The following is a 20,303-nucleotide window of genomic DNA, read 5'->3' as shown; positions in this document are numbered from 1 at the left end:
ACATTGCAGGCAGCGCACCATACGGAAGGAAGGAAGGCAGCTCTTAATGTCCTTTAAGAAATTACACACAATATTTAGCTTGCACATTTTGGGTAAGAATTAGGTACATGCCACACCTATCTGTAGGGGAGGCTGTAAAGTCTTAGCTGTATGCAATGGTATCACTGACACTGGATCGCAAAAGAAGTGGAGGATGTCAGTCAGGGCAGCCAAGGCTTCCAGGGCCAGCATCTGTAGCTCTGCTTTTCTCAGACTGCTAAGTTTCTCAGAACAGACTCCTCCAGTTTCTTGCCATCACTGTCTCCTAGCAGCAAATTCTCAGAAGACATCTTTGATGTCTTCCCTGAAACACTTCCCCTTTGCACACCTCCGCTTTGCACAACTCACCTTCTTGTGACAAACTATGAGTCTTTCTGCTCATGGGATGACAGAGTTGCCACATCAGTTTGAAATACAGCATAGAAGTTTAGGAATTAAACACTCCCAGAAATAATCCTCTCCCTGTCAGGGCTGGGAAATGGCGAAGTATTATTCTGCCTCCAGTATGAAGTATTCTGTGGGATTCTCAGTAGGTCCTGGGGGAATCAAGCGCCAGATGCTCACAGTAGAAATCGTCACGACACATGCTGTACTCTATCTGCTTTCCCTCCTTTCCCCCCTCATCCACAGGCTGCTCCCCCTTTAGTCCTGAAATCATGCCACGCTCCCAAAATAATTGCACCAAAGTCTTCACTTAGGGTTTGCTTTTGAATAAATTCAAAATAAATGCAGAGGGATCTCATAATGTAAAATCTAAGCTTAGCTCCTTGTTTCTCTTGTGCTCACAAAAATGTGACAGCTAGAAAATGCCTGTGACTCTGAAATACAGATAATAAAAGAGCAGGAACTGAGTTCATATCGCAAAATGTAAAAATGATGTTTTGGTCAGCAATCTGTCAAGACCAGCCCACAGAAGTAGCAGGTGTCAGGAAACATGTTCTTGTTTTCATATCTTTAAGACCTGTCATGTCAGGCAGATTCAGAAACAGGGCATCTGGCACTGTGGTTCACAGTGGAGGAGGCAGCTGATGGGCACCTGACACAGACTGTGATTGATGGAAGAACAGACAGCTTATGTGTTTTCTGCTCTTTCTGGTTTGGCTTCTTAAAGGAGAGAGCAGAGAAAAAGCGGGGAGGAAGTGGGCCTGTCCTTCTGTTACTGTACTGAGAATCCACCTCAGCGTCCTCAGCAGGGTGTGACTGGACCTTCTCTGTTGATTTCTTTTCTTAACTGACATGTCAATGCACCTGATCTTCATGGTGGCATTTTCATTTCTGTTATTGTTGTGTTTTTAATCCTGCTACCAGGAATTGAACCTAGGACCTCTTGCATGCTCTACCACTTAGCAACACACCCCAGTGGTCTTAAGTACTGATGCACTGTGTTGGCTTTCCAGGGCTTCTCTAACAAAGAAACACATATTCGGTAGACTAGAAAAATAATTTTTTTTCACAGAAGCCAGAACCCCCAAATCAGTAAGTGTCTCAGTACCAGGATCTGCTTGCTGAAGGCAATGATCATACTTGGCCCCTTCCCGCCTGGCGTTGGCTGGGGAAGTACTGGCAAACAGCCTCACAGATGTACCACTCCTGTCTCTGGTTCTCTTTGCTTGGTCTCTTCCAATGTGTGGCTCTGCCTTTGGTGGTTCTCCTCCAACCCCCTCAGAACCAAACATGTTAGGCAAATGCTTTACCTCTGCGCTATATGTGCACCCTCCACCTTTTCTAGAAGGGCACACATGTGGGCTCAGGGCTCACTCTTAACTCTATAAAGCCATCTTGTCCCTTACACACAATTCTATCTGCAAAGACTCCAGGATCAGATAAACATCTGGGGTTAAGATTTCAATGTGGTTTTATTTATTTATTTATTTATTTATTTATTTATTTATTTATTTATTTATCTTGGCATGACTCAACTCGAAAAATATATTCTCACAAGGGAGGAAATAACAGCACTTTTTTTTTCTGGTAAAGACTGGGAGTGGGGGGTAATCTCTATGTTGTTTATAATCCTGTGTGTAATCAAAATCCATTGCTAGATTTTGAAGAGATTTAGGAATACTGGGAGTCCGATAAGCAAGTAGTAAAATGGGAGGTTTAGGAGGCAGAAGGCAGAAGGGCAGATAATGAAACAGCTTGGGTTAAGCTGACTGAGCAGCTTGCTGTCTCTTTGTGTTCACTAGCCAGGCACGGGGTGTGCAGAAGGAATCAGCCGAGAAAGGGAGATTACAAATACCAATTCTTCCAGGACCACTGCAGAGTTAGCCACGCCTGAGGAAAGTATAAGCAGGACACACAGGATGAATATGCGGACTGAGCTTCCCTTTTGTATTCATAGATTAGAGACAAGGACATTTGACTTTACTTCACCTCAATGGACAGTTAAGCCATAAATTGCTTCTTGCATTTCTAGTGACTCTGTGAGTGACAAGATTAAATGCAAAATATTGTGGTCCACTGAAGAAGAGGAAGAAGGCTGTAAGAAAGAGACAAATGCCAAGTTAGCTTAGACATCTCAGGCATCTGAGTGAGTGTCCCACCAAGTAGACCAACAGTATACAAGTGTAACTGTGCTATTTTACAAATGTGAACAATTCTGTTAACTTTTTTCCTACTTACAATCCTGCAGAAAGACTGCATCAACTCTAAAGTTTATTCCTGGGAAAGCACTTGATATGCTTCTGGGATAACCTGGGTCCATGGATCCTCTTCTATTGTCATATCTAATGAGAGCAAAGCATCATGCAATTTAGAAGCAACACACCTGACAGTTTTCTTTCAATTTTTGTACATTATGAAGTAAAGTATTCGCTTACACATTTTTACATTAAGTCTTAACTGTGCCCTATTCGCTGAGTTTAAGAAAGCTTAACTTCTCTATCTAATTTTGTTTGTAAAACACATGGGAGTCACTGATTCTAAAATAGCATTCTGATCACTAATTAGGGGTTATTTCCCCAAACTAGAGCTTATATTTTCTAAATATTTTACTTACTTGGTAAATTAAACACAATCTTGTCTATTTATATACATATTATATAATGTACATATTGTTTTATTAATATATTTCTTAGCATGCAAAATCATGGGCCTGATTATGACCCTTTCACACTTATTCACCATTGTTCATTTGTATTCATGTCTCCATTGTCCTCCCTTTTAGCCCCTCCCATTCATCCTCGTCCTTCCTTTCTGCTTTCTTGTTTTAATAACTTCCTCTTGTGCACCAAATTCTGCCATTCAAAACATTCATTTGAGAACATCAGAACTCAACTCATAGTAAGAATCAGCCTTCTTCTTTCTCTATGTCCCACCCTCAAACTTTGCAAGGGCATGAGATTTTCACGATACAGAATCCTCAATACATTTGTGTAGGCATCTTAATATGATAAAAATAAATATTCAGTCTGTAGCAACATCATCTTGTGTTAAGATCATGTCCTCCTGAAGTCTATCAAAGACCATGTAGATCAGAATATCTTCCATGTCCATGTTGATGGTTTGTACTCAGGGAAGAGAAATACAGATTTCAACTTTAATGGAAAAACTCGTTCATCTCACCTCCAGCATTGGTTGTTTACAAAGAAGTATGTCTTCCCGCTATAGGAAACAGCTGCATCAATGGATTGGACGCTGCTTGGAAATCCATAGTTGGAAATATCCCTGGGGTAACCTCGCTGAATGTCATAGCCCCTTAGAGCCCAGTACTGTCTGCCTGTCAACAATTCAGGAAACATCTTTAACAAAGCTTTTTTCCCCTTAGAATATAATATGTAGCACTTTGTGATCCTCACAGTAATGAAAATGGAGCAGTTAGTCTGTGAACAGTGAGAGTGTCAAAGAGGAGCTCCTGAGTGCAGTGGCAGCCCCAATGGTTCCTTTCTTAAGTGGTAAAATAGCAAACATTTCAACCTGCCACTCAAGGCCCCCAAACCAGATGTCTTGCCTGGTGTGACTTAGGTATAGAAACTAAATCACAATCTCGAGTCATCTTAAAAAGCAGTATCTAGGATGAGGGCAGAGAAACACCGAAGATGGTCTCATGAGTTGTATTTGTTGATGACAGTACTAAGACCTAATGAGGGTCCAGCCTGTTGTTTGTGACCATGATGGGGTCTAAGCCTGGACTCCTGACAAAGGGTCTGGCTAGCAGCATGCTCTTTCTGGATTGTCCTCTCTGGAAGTGCTGTGAGACAAAGAGAAGTTGAGCCCCACCTTTCAGGAAGAACAGAAGGAGGAGGATATAGTAGGAGGTTACCTTTGAACAAGTAAACTAGGTCTCTGTCAAAATCCTCATAGGCAGCCTGAAGACCACTGGGTAGGAATGGCCAGAACAGAGAGATGAAATTGAGTTCAACTTCTCGAAGCTGAGGGTGCCGCCTCCAGAAGTACCTAAAGGAGCATAAGAACCAGTGTGAGGGTGGGGAGGGAGAAGGAGAGAGTGTCACTTTCTGTGGTGCTTGGCTACAACTGATCTTTGCATGGTTTTCACAGTATACAAATGTATAATGCATGCATGATTTATGGTATTGATGTTCATCTGGTGTTCCCTTGACAGATTTTGGAGGTCACGGGCATGCTCTTATTTAACCGCAGATGGCATTGTACCCTCTTCCTACCCTCACAAATCTCACTTGGATAGGGCCTCTCAGTGTTTAATAGGTCTAATACTGAAGGAGCCTAACCATGTCATAAATGTTTGGATGTTTTAGTTTCCCCATCCTCTGGATGTTTCATGATACCCGGAGAACACTAAGAATTTCAAGGAGATGCCTATATGGTGGGTCAAAAGGAAAGCCGTGTGACATGTTTCATTAGAACCTACTTTTAAGGTCTCAGAGAGAGAGAGAGAGAGAGAGAGAGAGAGAGAGAGAGAGAGATGCAAAGAAGGACAGCTCAATTTTATACTTGTCTTTAAAGAAGTAAATCTCCCCTCGGAGTGTGGTAATAGCGTCAAATCTCAGGTGGGGGTCACAGGCTGTGGGTGTGCTGGGCCCTGTAGGTTGGATAGGGCTGTTTGAAGGTCCTAGGAAATGAAGACATTTAATTAGTGTGAGCCTGTGCTACTTTCAGTGTGTTTCAAATGCTTAGGAAGGTAGAGTGTCTTTTCATGAGGAAAAAGCCACCAGGCAATTCCACAAGACACAGCAAAGTCTGTACATGTGATGCTTTTAAAGGCTTGGTCTGTTATCAAGAGTAACACGGCTCCTGTGCAAACTGGGAAGTCACTGGAGTGAGATCTATACTTCCTCAGACTCTGACCCACCTTTCTCCCTCCTACCTTTCCTCTTTCTGCCTTTTTTTTGTCATTGAGAATCACTTCCTTGTTCCTCACCAAAATCCAAACACAAGGATAGATCTCATATTAGTATTTTACCCTATAAAATGAATCTCAGGTTTTTTTTTTTTGTATAAAAATTTACATCTTGGCTGGACATGGTAGCTGGAGTGGTTTGTAAGAAAATGGCTCCCAAAGGGAGTGGCAGTACTAGGAGGTGTGGCCTCGTTGGAGTAGATGTAGACTTATTGGAGGAAGTGTGTCACTGTAGAGGCAAGCTCTGAGGTCTCATACATGCTCAAGCCATGCCCAATAAGACAGACCACTTCCTGTTGCCTGCAAGTCAAGATGTAGGACACTTGGCTACTTTTCCAGCACCTTACCGGCTTACATGTCGCCATGTTGCACCATGACATTAATGGACTAAACATCTAACCATAAGCGAGCCACCACAATTAAATATTTTTCCTTGATAAGAGTCATCATGATCATGGTGTCTCTTCACAGTAATAGAAACCCTAAGACATTATCACAGGCTTTATGATCCTAGCACTGTGCATACTGAGGCAGGAGGATTGTAGGTTTGAGACTAGTCTGGACACAGAGTGAGACAATGTCTCAAAATATTAAATAAACACACAATAATTTATATCCTACTGAATTTTCTCATTGTGGAATTAAGGGGTTGTACTTTCCACTAAGAAACACTAGAACACCAAGAGAATTGAAAACATTGGCAAACAAAGCAAGTGACTGTTAGCATGTGTTGGGGGATTTGGGCATTTGAGTAAAGTTCCTTGTTCTTAGAAATTCTGCAGTGATGAAAAAATTCTCTGACATGATATTATAGGGCGATCCCACCACAGGAGGAGAGAGCACTTTCTCCCCATCCCACTGCCTCCCATACTCTCAGGGAGCAGGGGGCAAGAGGGAGGGGCTAGATCTCCCCCTGGGCCCTCCATCTTCCTCCACCACAAATCATACTTCACTAAACATTCTTGACAGGTCTCACACACATGTCCACTTAGGATCTATGTGAGGATTTCTTCAACAGATGATTCTGGGAGGAGAGACGCTGTATGAAAAGGGGTAATCTCATTTTTTCATAATATATAAAATTGGAAAGCATAAAGATGGAGGAAGAAAATTTCCCTTCCATTTAGAGATAATTATGGAGAAGTACTTCTATACATTTTCTAAGTCTTAACTCTCTCCTTTCCCTTCCTTCCTTTCTCTTCCTTCCTCCCCTCTTTCTCCCCTCTCTCTTCCCTCTATCCCCTCTCTCTCCTCCCTCCCTCCCTTCCTTCCCTCCCTTCTTCCTTTTCCCCATTTTTTCCCCTTGAGACCAAGTCTCACCATGTAGTCCAAGTTTGCCTCAAATTCCTGATTCTCCAGCCTCAGGTGCCTGAGTGCTAATATTACAGATATAGGCCAACAGACCTGTCCTCCAACTTTCCCTTTAAGGCAGTAATAGATGTTTAATAACTAAAAGCCAAGCTGCAGATAAATCACATCAGAGGCTCAGTGTGGTGATACCTTGCTTGTACAAATAAAGCCTCTTTTGCCAACACTACATTGCTGGTGACTTTCAGAGATCAATTTGAGTTTCCCTTGTGCGTAGCGTCCAGAGATTGCAAAGGAGAGATCCTTGGATGCTGGATCTGTTGGGTGGGTTCCCAAGTCCTGCTGTGTCCTGCTGTGTTGCCCACATGACTTACCATAGAGTGTCTGAATGCCATTGATATCATCTTGAGGGAGTGAGTAGGTGCTGGGCTCACTGTAAGCATAGTTGGGATACATCAAGGCACCAGGATCAGAGGAGTGAGAGAGTCCTAAGGAATGGCCAAATTCATGAGCAGCCACAAGAAACAGGTTGTAATCTGAAATGCAAGAAAATATGGTGAATGCTCTAATGGACTCTATGGATCGTGAAAATATGATCTCAAAGAATATGACCTTGAGGCTGAAACTGCCCAGAAAGGACACTTTCATAAGTTCATCTTTTTCTTTTTCTCTTGAGGTATCTAAAGAAAGGTGATTGGGAGGCATCAAGGTAGACTCCATATGCTTCTTAACAAATCTCAGAGCTGATGAGATCTGCCTTTCTTCTCATTTCTTCTCCTTACTCAGGCAGCCTTGACCTCGTGTGAGGAGGCTCCTGAAAAGGATGTCTTGTTGCACAGACACACACTGCTGAAAAGGGGGCCACAGAAGTGAAATTACTAAAAGAGAGAGTGTGGCTGCTCTTTGAACAGGCTCACTTTTCAAATGAACCCTGTATTTCAACATTTCCAAAGATGTGAAGAACAGGCCTTTTCAAACATTAAATTCAGACTATTAGAGAGGGAGGGGGAGCAGGAGGAGGGAGGGAAGAAAAGAGAGACAGAGAGAGAGACAGAGAGAGAGAGAGAGAGAGAGAGAGAGAGAGAGAACCAAAGCAATGGTTAGCAAACCTTTTTTTTGGGGGGTGGGGAGCTAAGAAGCCCCTGTCTCAACTATTCAGCTTGGCCATGAGAGTGAAAGCTCTCACAGATGTGTGAGTAACTGAGCATAGCCTCCCTCAGCGCAGCCTTGTGTGTACACCCAGGTCCTAGGCAGGGTTTGGCTGTGGTTTGCAATGCTAGGTTCTCTTCACTGCCTGCTGACTTGTGAAGGCTTCTTTCAGAGATCATTAGTTACAAAGTGAAACAATGCTAGAGGTGACCCTGATAGGAAGAGTCTGGAGTGACGATGCTGTGAGAAGGGCTGATGGCTTCAACTTCATTAGTTTTGTCTCCCCTGTCCTCCTACCATGTGAAGATGCATTAAAAGAACCTCAACCCTGGGCTTCCCAGTGCCTTAAACACCAGAAGACAGGCTTCTCTCGTTCATCAGTTAGTTAGCTCCATTTATTCTGAGACAGTAACACACATAGACTTTGGCACCGTGCGGGAAATAAGGTCAATAATTAGCTTCGGATTTTTTGTTTTGTTTTGTTTTTTGAGACAAGGCTTCTCTGTGTAGCTCTGGCTGTCCTAGAACTTGCTCAGTAGACCAGGCTGGCCTTGAACTCAGAGATCCACCTGCCTCTTCCCCAATAAGTGTTGGTATTAAAGACATGTACCACCACAGCCTGGCTTGATTTTTTTTTTTTTTTTAGGTCTAAGTTGATTTATCTTTAAGTAACAAAAATGTAAATGATTGATTTTTGTTTGAACTATTATAGCAATGTGAGTGGGTGTGTATTTGTGAATACATCTTGGTTTTAATGTGGGAAAGGTGAATTTAGAAGCTACATGTGAACCTGAGAATGACCCACTTACTTCTGGAATCTTGAGTCCATGTTTCTTCTGAATCAAAATGGGTATCTCCTCCAATCCCCTGACCTGGCTGAAAGGCATGGGCGAGGATCCCATTGGGTCCATCAAATGGAGAATTGTCACCATGCTCTGAAATGAGATGGCTTACAGTTAAGCCTCTGCCTGTAGTCTCAGGTTAGCTAGGGAAAGCAAAATCCTTTGAAGCTACCTCTTGGGACAAAAGCAATGTTGATGTCTGCTTCTCCCTTTGAGAGCTCCGTGAAGGTCAGGGGTGATGCCACACTCCACACTTGAAAGGCTTTCTCAATTGCTGTTTTCACTGCAGCCTTTGACAACTGTGGGGTACAGTTTATAATCCTTGACAGTAAAGAACAAGAATGCCTTGTTATTATGAGCAACACCTTTGAACTACACAGTCAGTTACTCCATTTTGGATTAAGCTGCTTTTTCTCTCTGGCACTCTATAAGCCTCTTTTGGACTTAAAGGTGAGTGACTTAGAGAGAGGCGGTCTTGTGCCGACATAGTCTTTTTAGATTTTTTAGAAAGACAATGTAGTAAGCTATGTGGGTGAAAGACACAGGGCCTTCTGCCTTCTCAGCCCCATTCTCACTCCCCATTGCACAGGCATCTCACTCACCACCCACACTCATCCATACTCTGCAAGGGAAGGGTGTTTGTCCATTCATCTCCAGGGTTCCCAAGTGCTGCAACACATGCCTGAGCTTTCACAGGCTCTCATTCATCACCAGCTGGGTGGATGAATCAGAGGACTCCAGCAATGTTACCTGTAGGTCAGGTTAGTGTGTGTCCACTTGGGGCTTCCTGGGGTTAGCATGAAATCACCAGAGTCAGGCACTCCACATCTAGGCTTTCTCATCATCTCCAGGGTAGCTGCATCTGCCTTCCCTGTCTCAGCCAAGCCAAAGAAGCGCTGCATTTCCTTAAGCTTCTCTGTCACCATTGTGCTGTTCCTCCTTGCAGAGCGAAATTGATTGCTTGGTAAGTGGTAGAATTTTTGTAGGTATTTCTGATCAAAATAAACACAAGAGTCTTTGCTGTGAAATTGCCTTTAGTGCTCTGGACATTTTGCAGTTCTGTCTAAGTCACCACATAGTGCAAAACAGGACCTGACAGACACAGGCACAATAACAGAAACTGTAGAGGCTCAGTGGGTAAAAGTGCATACTGCCAAGCCTGCCAAGACAAGACTGATGCTCACCACCCACACAGTAGAGGGTGAGAGCTGACTCTTTCAAGTTGTACTCTCTCTGCCACACGTGTGTTGTGGCATGCAATACCTTCCACACATAAATAGATACATTTAATTAAAATAGAGAAATTCTAGATTGACTTTGAAAAACAATGTAAAGTATGAAGCCTATGTGTACATATTACATGCTGTATGTGTGTGACCACCTGGTACATGAGCTGACAGAAGGCAGAGCTCACATTTTGGGATCTGACAGGTTTAAATAAATCCTAGCACTTTCTTTTGTCTCTGACGTGGGAAAAAGAAGCTTTCTGTTACAGGTTATTGAGATGAGCTTTGAGGGTGAACTTCTATAGAATAAACTTAACACACTCTGAGTATGAATTAAGGGTTACTGTGCCAGTCACAAAAAATACCAAGAAAAGAAAGAGCAAGAATGACGCTTTCCAGAAATTTCAACACTAAGAAAATTATGCACAAGAAATTTGTGATCACATTCCCTTGCATGAAAATCAAAAGCAAAAGCAAGCAAACAAACAAAAACAACTGGCCTCACTATACAGTGTGCTAACTTTAATTCCTTATAACCCACCCCAATCTCTAGTCCATCTTCTACACATGATAGAATTTTTGGCTGCAAAGAAATATCCACACAGGAAACAGTAGGCAGATCATAATTGGATGGCCCTCTCACCATTGTTTTTTTAATTTTAATTTTATTTTATTAGTTCAAATTAGGAACAAGCTTGCTTCAGATGTCAATCCCTTCTCCCTCTCCCTCCCCTCCCCCCCAACATCCTACCTGCCCCTAACCATCCTCCCTCCACTCCCCAGGCAGGGTAAGGCCCTCAAAAGGGGCTCCCCAAAGTCTACCATCACCATTGTTTTTCTGTGTGGGGACACTAGCAAGCCTTTACCAGTCTAGAATTGGCCTATAGAACATATAACAACTGGATTACAGGGTTACTGGGAAAGAAAAACATAGGTAAAAACTTCAGTTCATTTTATAAATAAACACACTCTCTCTGAAAGGGTCATAGCCGCAGCAGCCCCACAGCAGTGGCCTTCAAAGTATCCGCTGTTTTCACATCTAGATTTCCCAGGGCCTCGCCTTGTCAGCTTGGAGTCCTCCAAGTTCCAGAAGGTTATGCTGAGCCTCTGACAAGGCATCCAGAAAATCTCTGTCTGGCTTTTTAGATCAAGAAGGGGAAGCCATTCTCTGAATTCTGTAGCCATCAGCAAATCACCCACAAATGAGAGTTCGTTTACCTCAACAGTTTTTACATTTTCCTCTTCCAGGTTTTCAGGGGGTACCGGAAAGGCCTTGGCAAGCTGTATGTGGAGTAAGAACAGAAACGGAAGCATCTTCAGACAAAGCATGACCTTTCTTTCCAAGACAACCTCTCCTGCCTTCCTCTGCCCTGTCTAACAAGTGCCCTGAAGCTCCCAGCATCCCTTGCCAATCACTGCTCTAGTCTGGTCCCTTATAAAGCTGCACCTTGAGCAACTGCTGCCTCAGCAGAGTGAAGCAACATAGTTAACCAGACTCAGACAGTTCTGCAATGCTCGAACGTGATTTGGAACCTAAGAGTGGCGTGGTCCTTCAACAGGAGAAAAGAGTATGGGTTGCTACGGCAAGCTGTTAGGAGCAGGAGACTGGCGGATGCAGTTCCGTTCTCTTGTGTGTATGATGTGGAGGCTGTACTAGTTAATATTCACAGATCATCATTGGAACAAATTTTACACCTGTAAGCCCCCTGTCCCTAATCTACCACTGATGCCTGTGAGTATGTGTCATAAAGTAGTCTGTGTGGGGACCACAAGCATCATCTAGATACGGCTCAGTTAGTGCAGTGCTTGCCACACAAGCGCGAGGACCTGGATTTGACTCAGCATGCAGGTAAAACGTTGGGTGTAGCAGTACATGAGTGCAATCCCAATACTGGGTGGTGTGTGTGTGTGTGTGTGTGTGTGTGTGTGTGTGTGTGTGTGTGTATGTTGGGGTGGGGAGTTTCTATGGGTAGTTGGCCAGCCAGCCTAGTCTACTTGGTAAGTTCCAGGCTAGTTGGCACAAAACAAACAAAAGTCACATGACAGCATTGAAGGAATGGTGCACAAGGCTGTCATCTGTCCTCCATACATATGTGCATGGGCACACAGGCACACCTAACAATATGTACATTTAATGCACACATACATAAACAGTGGTTTCTGTAGGGCAGGGCTTTGCCATAATGTACTAAAACATTCACTATCTATAAGGAGGTTTGTTTTTTTTCAAAGAAAGGACAAAGATTGGGATATTTATGATGCAAACTAACATTTGTTGAATATTTACACTGTTTCACACATGTTCATGCCACCTAAATTCCCTGACTTCTCTTGCACAGCTATTGTTGTCATTTGGAGGAGAAGCAGAGGATGGAAGACACATGAGAACCACATGCTCAGTTTGTGGAGGACTCAACCCCAAGGGTACTGAGAGAGAGAGAGAGAGAGAGAGAGAGAGAGAGAGAGAGAGAGAGAGAGAGAGAGAGCCCATCCTACGCCAGTCTCTGGTTCATCAAGCCCAAATTTGAATTCCAGGCTGGACCACCAGTACCTGCCATCTCAAATCAAGCAGAAAACTTGCCTAGATTCATGGATGAGAGGACAAGGGAGACAATGACATAGATGTCTAAATATCCCCCAGAGCGATAGGAGGGTCAGTGGAGACTTCCAGACAGGCTACACAGGGCACCTCACCATTCTCTCTGCCCCCTGGCCTCCACATCTGGGTTCTGGGATCTAACCCATGTCTTCATCTTCACAAGACAAGAAGTACTTCACAGATTATGTAACCTTCTCAGCTCCTAAACTGAACTTTAAAGTGGATTTAAAATATATTTTACAGAGGTGTCTAGAACATAAGCATGCAGTAATATTTTCAGTCTGTGAGGAAGATGGCAAAGGAGGACCAGAGGCCCCACTTGGAAGCCTGAGCTCAAAGGAAGCCTTCGGCCTTGTGTGTCTTCTACTCCAGTCCAAATGGACTCCATTGTTTTCCTTATCCCACTACACATGGCACAGTTTCAGAGTTGGACTGAAGTAAGGGTGTCATTACCTGAGTGTCTTCACCTCACCTCTGTTTCCCCTCCTTCCTCTCCTACCAGGCCCCCATCCACATCTTGTCTCAGCGTCCCCTCCATCCCCTCCTCCCCCATTTCTATTCAGAGGCCAGGCCAACCCAGTCCCTGCATTTTATTTGTTTTCTGGCTATTGGGCGACCCCTGCTGGCCACAAGGAATATAATTACCCCCCCTTCATTTCCCCTCATTTCTCTTATGTTCTCTTCTCTGTACCCCTCCCCCTCCTATCCTCCTTTCTCCTTCCATTTTTAATCCCCTTGCCACCTTTTTCTCCTTTGTTGGATTGTCATGAAGGATATTACAAAGGTTACAGATGAAGGGACACACAGAGAGAGGAGTAGAAGAAGGCACACGGCTTCCTTATGCCTTATGCTTACTCAGGCACCTGCTCTCTCTGTCTCTGTCTCTGTCTCTGTCTCTGTCTCTGTCTCTGTCTCTCTCCTTCCTTCCTTCCTTCCTTCCTTCCTTCCTTCCTTCCTTCCTTCCTTCCTTCCTTCCTTTCTTTCTTTCTTTCTTTCTTTCTTTCTTTCTTTCTTTCATCAAGACAGGGCTTCTCTGTGTAGCTCTGGCTGTCCTGGAACTCGCTCTGGAGACCAGGCTGGCCTCCAACTAGATCCGCCTGCCTCTGTCTCCCGAGTGCTGTGATTAAAGGTGTGCCCCACCATTGCCTGGCCATCTTCTCCTTTTTGATAGAGACTTAGTTGCATAGGCAGAATTGCTAATAAATTGTGCGGGGGGAAATTCAGCAAACCTTGTCTATCTAGACTCCTCTTGTCCCCAATGTGTTGTTGCAGAATATTTGTTTGTGCTGTGTGAAGATGTGTCACTGTGGTTGGTTTAATAAAGAGCTGAGTGAGCAATAGCTAGGCAGGAGAGAATAGGTGGGCTTTCTGGGGAGAGAGAGAACGCTGGGATGATGAGAAGCGGGGAGAAGCCAGAGAGATGTGGGCGAAGTCAGACGTACAGAATTATGGAGAGGTAAAAAAGCCATATGGCAGAACATAGGTTTAAAAATGGGTTAATTAGGGTGTTGGTGGATCATGCCTTTAATCCCACACTCGGGAGGCAGAGGCAGATGGATCTCTGTGAGTTCGAGGCCAGCCTGGTCTACAGAGCCAGTTCCAGGACAACCTCAAAGCAACACAGAGAAACTCTGTCTCGAAAAACAAAACAAAACAAAAACAAAAACAAAATGGGTTAATTAAGTTAGCTAGCTGGAAACAGCCTAAGCTGAAGGCCAAACTTTCATAATTAACAAGAGGTCTCTGTGTTGTTATTTGTGGGCTGGTGGTCCCGGAGAGAAAGTACAACTACAACGTGTAGCACAAGCCTATGGATTATGGAGCAGGACTTCTCAGGAATGAGAAGGTCTAACAAGAGAACTTCTCTGTGGCCAGCTCCAAGATGAAAGGTGGGAGAAAAGTGGAGTTTCTGTCACCTATCTTGGGGAACTAGTTTCCATAAACTGTCTTGGGCAGAAATGAGACAGAAATAGTCAGTCTCTCTCTCTGTCTCTGTCTCTGTCTCTGTCTCTGTCTCTGTCTCTCTCTCTCTCTCTCTCTCTCTCTCTCTCTCTGTCTCTTGGAAAATCTTATTTTATTTTATTTTTTTTGCCAGCCTTGGCAACAATGGTTCTCTCCCAGAGGTCCCAGTTAGGTATAGAATTATAAGACTGTTTCTGTAGAACTGGGTAGAAAGTATGTAGACACATTGTGTTTTTCTTTCGGTACTAGCTGCAGACACCCAGACCTTTATAGAGAGGCTACTCAAGGTTGTTCTGTGTTTTCTTTTGAGGCTGTCATTTAGTACAGTGATAAGCAGACACACATTGTTGATAATCCTTCCTATTTCTCAGTGGGAAACAAGGCTTGTCAGGATTTGTAAGGCAATCCATTAGGAACAAAGCACACATCTAGATTTTGCTTTGCAAATTAAATGAGAGACATCCATGGAGAAGTGGGCAATATCTCTTGCATGGTGGGGACCATAACAGGTACACACCATTTAAGCATCATTGCCCTTCTGCCCTTAGTTTAATTTAAAAAATGCATCTTTCATAGCTTCAGAACAATGCTTCCCTCTGCATGTTCAGCTGAGCTTGGGGTGCAGCCTGCCCACCTTGCATCTGGTCCAAATTCAGTCCTTAAGATTACTGCTTAAGTTTCATTAACAGACACTCAACAGCTATTCTATGAAATCATCTAAGACTCCCATTCCCACTTTGTGACTCTCCCCAACCTCATATGAGACTATCTTTGTGGTGTTAACTGGAGACTCTAACATCTCTCTGTGGCAGGATTTTTCAGGGGCAAAATTTCTCACCCCACCCCCCCTCCACTCTTGGTGTCTAGTCACTCTGACCCTCCTTCAGCAGAAACCCTACCAAGTTTCTTCAGTTGCACAGTATGAAATTTGGCCAGAAACTTAGTTTCCCACACACTGACACCCACAGTGCTTCTTGGCTATAACCCCCCGCCCCCCAGCATTTGGTGTTCACAGTGAAGCCCAGGCACGTCTACAAGTACATCTCTTTTTTTTTTCCCTGTTGAAATAATTCTGGAATAAAAACTGTTTTTGTTTGTTTGTTTGTTTTTTACTATCTACTGTCCAGTTCTGGCTCTCTCTTCCTCTCCCCCTCTCGTGTTCTTAGTTGATACATAATGTTGGCTTTCATCGTGACATTCTCATAGTCTGCTCCCTCACTACCCTCGGCTGGTTCTCTTTAACAAAGGAATGGTGGTGACCCTCAAGACGGTTTCTGCCAATGCCCCATAATCCCACAGGGTGGTGGAGAGGATTGGGTTGCTGGCTTCTAGAATTCCAGAATCCTATTGCTTGTACCAGTGAGTTCCCGCTGGCATAAACTGTCACAGCTCAGATTAGACAGACCTAAAACGCCGCCTTTCTCTGTGCCCCTCCACTTTTCAGCTGTAGTGTAATCCCATTCTCCTCTCTCTATTGTCGGGGGATTTCTCTCACAAATTCATCTAGAATAAAACTTTTATGCTTCACATTTGTCTTCCATTTCCCACTTGGGGTGCATGCATAACACCCAGGAGGAAAGTTGCTTAGCCCTGACTGTAATAGGAAGTACTGCAGACAGTTTCGTTGCTGTGGCGTCCCTTGCTTTGCCACTGCACTCCATTTGTGTACTTGTTTCTTATTGAGTTGTGACAAAATACTGGATAAAACCAACGTGGAAGGCAGGAAGAGTTTATTTTGACTGACAGTTCAAGGAATACACTCATTATGGCAGTGGGAGCGGGAGGTGGCTGGTTACATTGCCTCCACAGCTGGGAAGACAGAGCCTTGGATGAATGCTTGTGCTCACTTTCTCCTTTTTGTTCCATCCAGGATCCCAGTTGGTGTGTTAGTATTGTCCATATTAAGGTGGACTTTCCAACCGCACCTAAGCCAAGCTCTCAAAGAGCATGGTTTCTGAAGTGATTCTAAACCACATCTACTTGACAGTTAAGACTAACCACCACATCTGGTGATTTTGCTTTTTCATTACACGTTAGTCTGTTTTCAGTGGGATGTGCCTCTTTGCCCACCCCTTTAACTCTGGAAGACACTTTACAGCAGTGGTTCTCAACCTGTGGGTCACCACCCCTTTGGCAAACTCCTATCTCTAAAAATATCACGTTACAACTAATAACAGTACCAAAATTACAGTCATGAAATAGCAATGAAATAATTTGTGGTTGGGGTCGCCACAACATGAGGAACTGTACTAAAAGGTCGCAGCATTAGGAAAGTTGAGAACCACTGCTTTACTGTGTCATAGTCCTTCAAGTTCTAGTGAGATACATTCCTTCTTTATATACTTTAGGGAGATTTTATACTATCCCTTCCATTTTCCTGCATGGCACTCATGAGATAACTCATAGCTGGTGGCAAAGTGAATGGATGAAGAGATGAGTATCTGAGGATTAGCTGTTTGCTCTAGTGTGGTATGATCGTCATTCTTCCTTGTCAAATGAGGAATTACTTAAATTCTGACAGTTGAGAGTACAGGCAGAAAGTGAGTGGAGGGGCTGGAGAGATGGCTCAGTTGTGAAGAGCACTGGCTGCTCTTCAAGAGGTCCTGAGTTCAATTCCCAGCCACCACATTGTGGCCCACATATCTCTTGGGGGATCTCATGCCATCTTCTGGCATAAATGCATAATGCGGTTAGAACACACACACAAAATAAAAAAAAATCTCAGAAAAACCTATAAAAATTTTGAATGAAACATCTGCAATTAGGGATTAGCCCAACCTGCTAAAATCATTTCACCTTAACTTTGTTCTATTCAACTTGCATACAAATATGTCCTTTCTTGCATAACTGATGAAACAGTTCATGGTGCACTTATTACCACACAAGGAACATGACTTTCAGATAGATCAGTGTCTCTTGTATAGTTACTTTTCTTTTTTTTTTCTTTTCTTCCTTTTTTTTTTTTTGGTTTTTCGAGGCAGGGTTTCTCTATCCTGGCACTCGTTCTGGAGACCAGGCTGGCCTCGAACTCACAGAGATCCACCTGCCTCTGCCTCCTGAGTACTGGGATTAAAGGTGTGCACCACCAACGCCCAGCTAGCTTTTCTTTTTTCAACATTATTTGTCTTTCATATTTATTCTTAGGAGTTCATTTCTAATAACCATCACAAATTACTATCGTTCAATACAGCACTTGACCCAACTTATAAATTTAATCAATGTGATGATAAGATAGTATCTGTATACATACTTTTGTATGTATTCACACACACACACACACACACACACACACACACACACACACACACAGTGATGTTTTGGTATTATAAAAATATGGCTAGAAAGAGACTTCTGTGGAGAATAGATGAAAAATAAAATTGTCCTGATAATACATAAGGCAATACCAGTCCAACATCCATTATGTATATACAACAAGTTTCAAGTAGATATAGGAAGTTGCTTTATTTTATTTTTATTCATTTTACGTACCACCCACAGTTTCCCCTCCTTCCCCCTTACTTCCCCACTCCCCACTCCTCAGAGAGGGTAATGTCTCCCATTGGAAATTAACTAAGCCTGGCATGTCATGTTGAGGCAGGACCAAGTCCCTGCATCAAGGCTGAGCAAAGTGTCCCACCATAGGGAGTGGAATCTAAAAGGCCAGATCATACACTAGGCATAGATCCTGGTACTACTGGCCCACCGACAGACCAAGCCACATAATTATCATCCACATTCAAAGGGCCTAGTTCAGTTCTATGCAGGATCCCCTACTGTCAGTCCAAAGTCCAAGAGCTCCCACTAGCTCAGGTCAACTGTCTCTGTAGGTTTCCCCTTCATGATCTTGACCCCCTTTGCTCATATAATCCTCCCTCCCTCTCTTTGACTGGACTCCCAGAGCTCAGCTTGGTGCTTGGCTGTGGATCTCTGCATATGCTTTTATCAGTTACTGGATGAAGGTTCTAAGATGATAATTAGGGTAGTCACCAATATGATTACAGGAGAAGGCCAGTTCAGGCAACATCTCCACCATTGTTAGGAGTCTTAATTGGGGTTATCGTTGTGGATTCCTGGGAATTTCCCTAGCATCAGGTTCTCCCAAACCCCATGATGGCTCTATCAAGATCGCTCTTTCATTGCTCTTCTTCTCCATTCCTCCCCCAACTTGACCATCCTGTTCCCTTTAAACCTACAATGGCTCCCTCTATTGTGGTATCTCTTTTCTTACTCTCCTCTATTCTTCCACTAACTCAATCTTCCTGCTCCCTCATGTCCTCCTTTCCCCTCCCTTTCCCCCTTCTCTTTTTCCTAACTTCCTCTCCCCTCCCCCTATGCTCCCAATTTGCTCAGGAGAACTTGTCCCTTTCCCCTTCTCCGGGGGACCATGCTGTACCCATTTCTTAACTGGATTATTTAGTATTTTGATATCTAGTTTCCTGAGTTATTTATTTATTCTGAAGACTAACCCTCTGACAGATGTGGAATTGATGAAGATCTTTTCCCATTCTGTGGGCTGCCATTTTGTCTTATTGACTATATTCTTTGTCTTACAAATTCTTTTCAGTTTCAGAAGTTCCCATTTATTGATTGTTGCTCTCAGTGTCTGTGCTACTAGTGTTATAGTTAGGAAGTGGTCTCCTGTGCCAATGCTTTCAAAGCTACTTCCCACTTTGTCTTCTATCAGGTTAAGTGTATTGGATTTATGTTGAGGTCTTTGATTCACTTTGAATTGAGTTTTGTGCATGGTGATAGATATAAATCTATTTTCATTCTTCTATGTGCTGACTTCCAGTTATGTCAGCACCATTTGCTGAAGATACTTTCTTTTTCCCATCGTACAATTTTGGCTTCTTTATAAAAAAATCAGGTGTTCATAGGTATGCAGATTAATGTCAGGGTCTTTGATTCAATTCCATTGATCCACATGTCTGTTTTTATACCAATACCAAGCAGTTTTTATTGCTATAGCTCTATAGTAAAGCTTGAAGTCAGGTATGGTGATGCCTTTGGAAGTTCCTTTATTGTACAGGATTGTTTTAGCTATCCTGGTTTTCTTCCATATAAAGATGAGTATTGTCCTTTTGAGGTCTGTGAAGAATTGTGTTGGGACTTGATGGGAATTGCACTGAATCTGTATATTGTGTTTGGTAAGACTGCCATTTTTATTATGTTGCTCCTACCTATCCCAGAACATGAGAGGTATTTCCATTTTCTGACATCTTCTTCAATTTGTTTCTTCAAAGACTTAAAGTTCTTTCATACAGGTCTTTCACTTGTTTGGTTAGAGTTACCTTAAGATATTTTATGTTACTTGTGGCTATTGTAAAGGGTGATGTTCCTCTGATTTCTTTATCAGCCTGTTTTATATTTGTATATAAGAGGCTACCAGTGTAACTCTCAGTGTAACTGCTTAGAAACTCTGCAAAGGGGACACAATTGCTAGTGAACTCTGTAGTCACGGCTAATGGACTATCAATAGAAACTTGCACTTTAAAGTAATCTCAGCTCCATGAGAGACAGAGAGAACTGTCAACTTCTATTTGATATTTCACATATAGAATTAGTATCCCAACCTACATAAGTTTAGTTTTCTTGTCTTGAAAATGCAATGACAGCTTTCCATATGATTTCTGGGAGGGCTAGATGAAGTAGAGTGAACTGTATTTCACAATGAAGGACATTCAATGATGGCTGATTGACCTTAGGGTGGACAAACAGCCTTTTCCCCTAGAAAATACCTTTTAAAAAACAATCAGCTAAAAACCCTCTCATGTGAGGTGGTAAAAATGAAATAAAAAAATGAAATTCAGAATGTTAAGTTGTTTCATTTCTTAGAAAAGTATATAGAAAGAAATCATTTG

At 43.0% G+C, this 20,303-nt stretch overlaps 1 protein-coding gene across 1 annotated transcript; it reads right to left on the bottom strand.

Moving 5' to 3' along the window:
- Positions 1-1,959: 1,959 nt before the first annotated feature.
- Mmp8 (matrix metallopeptidase 8) lies at positions 1,960-11,210 on the bottom strand. The gene is made up of 10 exons (XM_035443436.1): positions 11,100-11,210; positions 9,406-9,647; positions 8,828-8,976; positions 8,623-8,748; positions 7,039-7,200; positions 4,951-5,068; positions 4,301-4,434; positions 3,604-3,757; positions 2,662-2,765; positions 1,960-2,518 (listed from the first exon to the last, which is right to left on the bottom strand). Exons 1-10 carry the CDS (start codon positions 11,208-11,210, stop codon positions 2,409-2,411), a joined length of 1,410 nt encoding a protein of 469 aa, XP_035299327.1. The 3' UTR covers positions 1,960-2,408.
- Between the last annotated feature and the right edge of the window lie 9,093 nt (positions 11,211-20,303).

This window comes from Cricetulus griseus, chromosome 4 (genome assembly GCF_003668045.3).
Source record: "Cricetulus griseus strain 17A/GY chromosome 4, alternate assembly CriGri-PICRH-1.0, whole genome shotgun sequence".
In the NCBI taxonomy this organism is placed as follows: Eukaryota; Metazoa; Chordata; class Mammalia; order Rodentia; family Cricetidae; genus Cricetulus; species Cricetulus griseus.
The sequence above is the reverse complement of the archived record's forward strand: the minus strand, read 5'-3'. Positions and strand labels throughout refer to the sequence as shown.

Excerpts from the sequence above, each read along its gene's own strand:
- Mmp8 (XM_035443436.1), bottom strand. The coding sequence starts at position 11,210 with ATGCTTTGTCTGAAGATGCTTCCGTTTCTGTTCTTACTCCACATACAG. Across the intron at positions 8,749-8,827 it reads CATTGCTTTTGTCCCAAGAG|AGCATGGTGACAATTCTCCA; the intron begins GTAGCTTCAAAG and ends ATCTCATTTCAG. Across the intron at positions 2,519-2,661 it reads TGCAGTCTTTCTGCAGGATT|CCTTCTTCCTCTTCTTCAGT; the intron begins GTAAGTAGGAAA and ends TCTTTCTTACAG.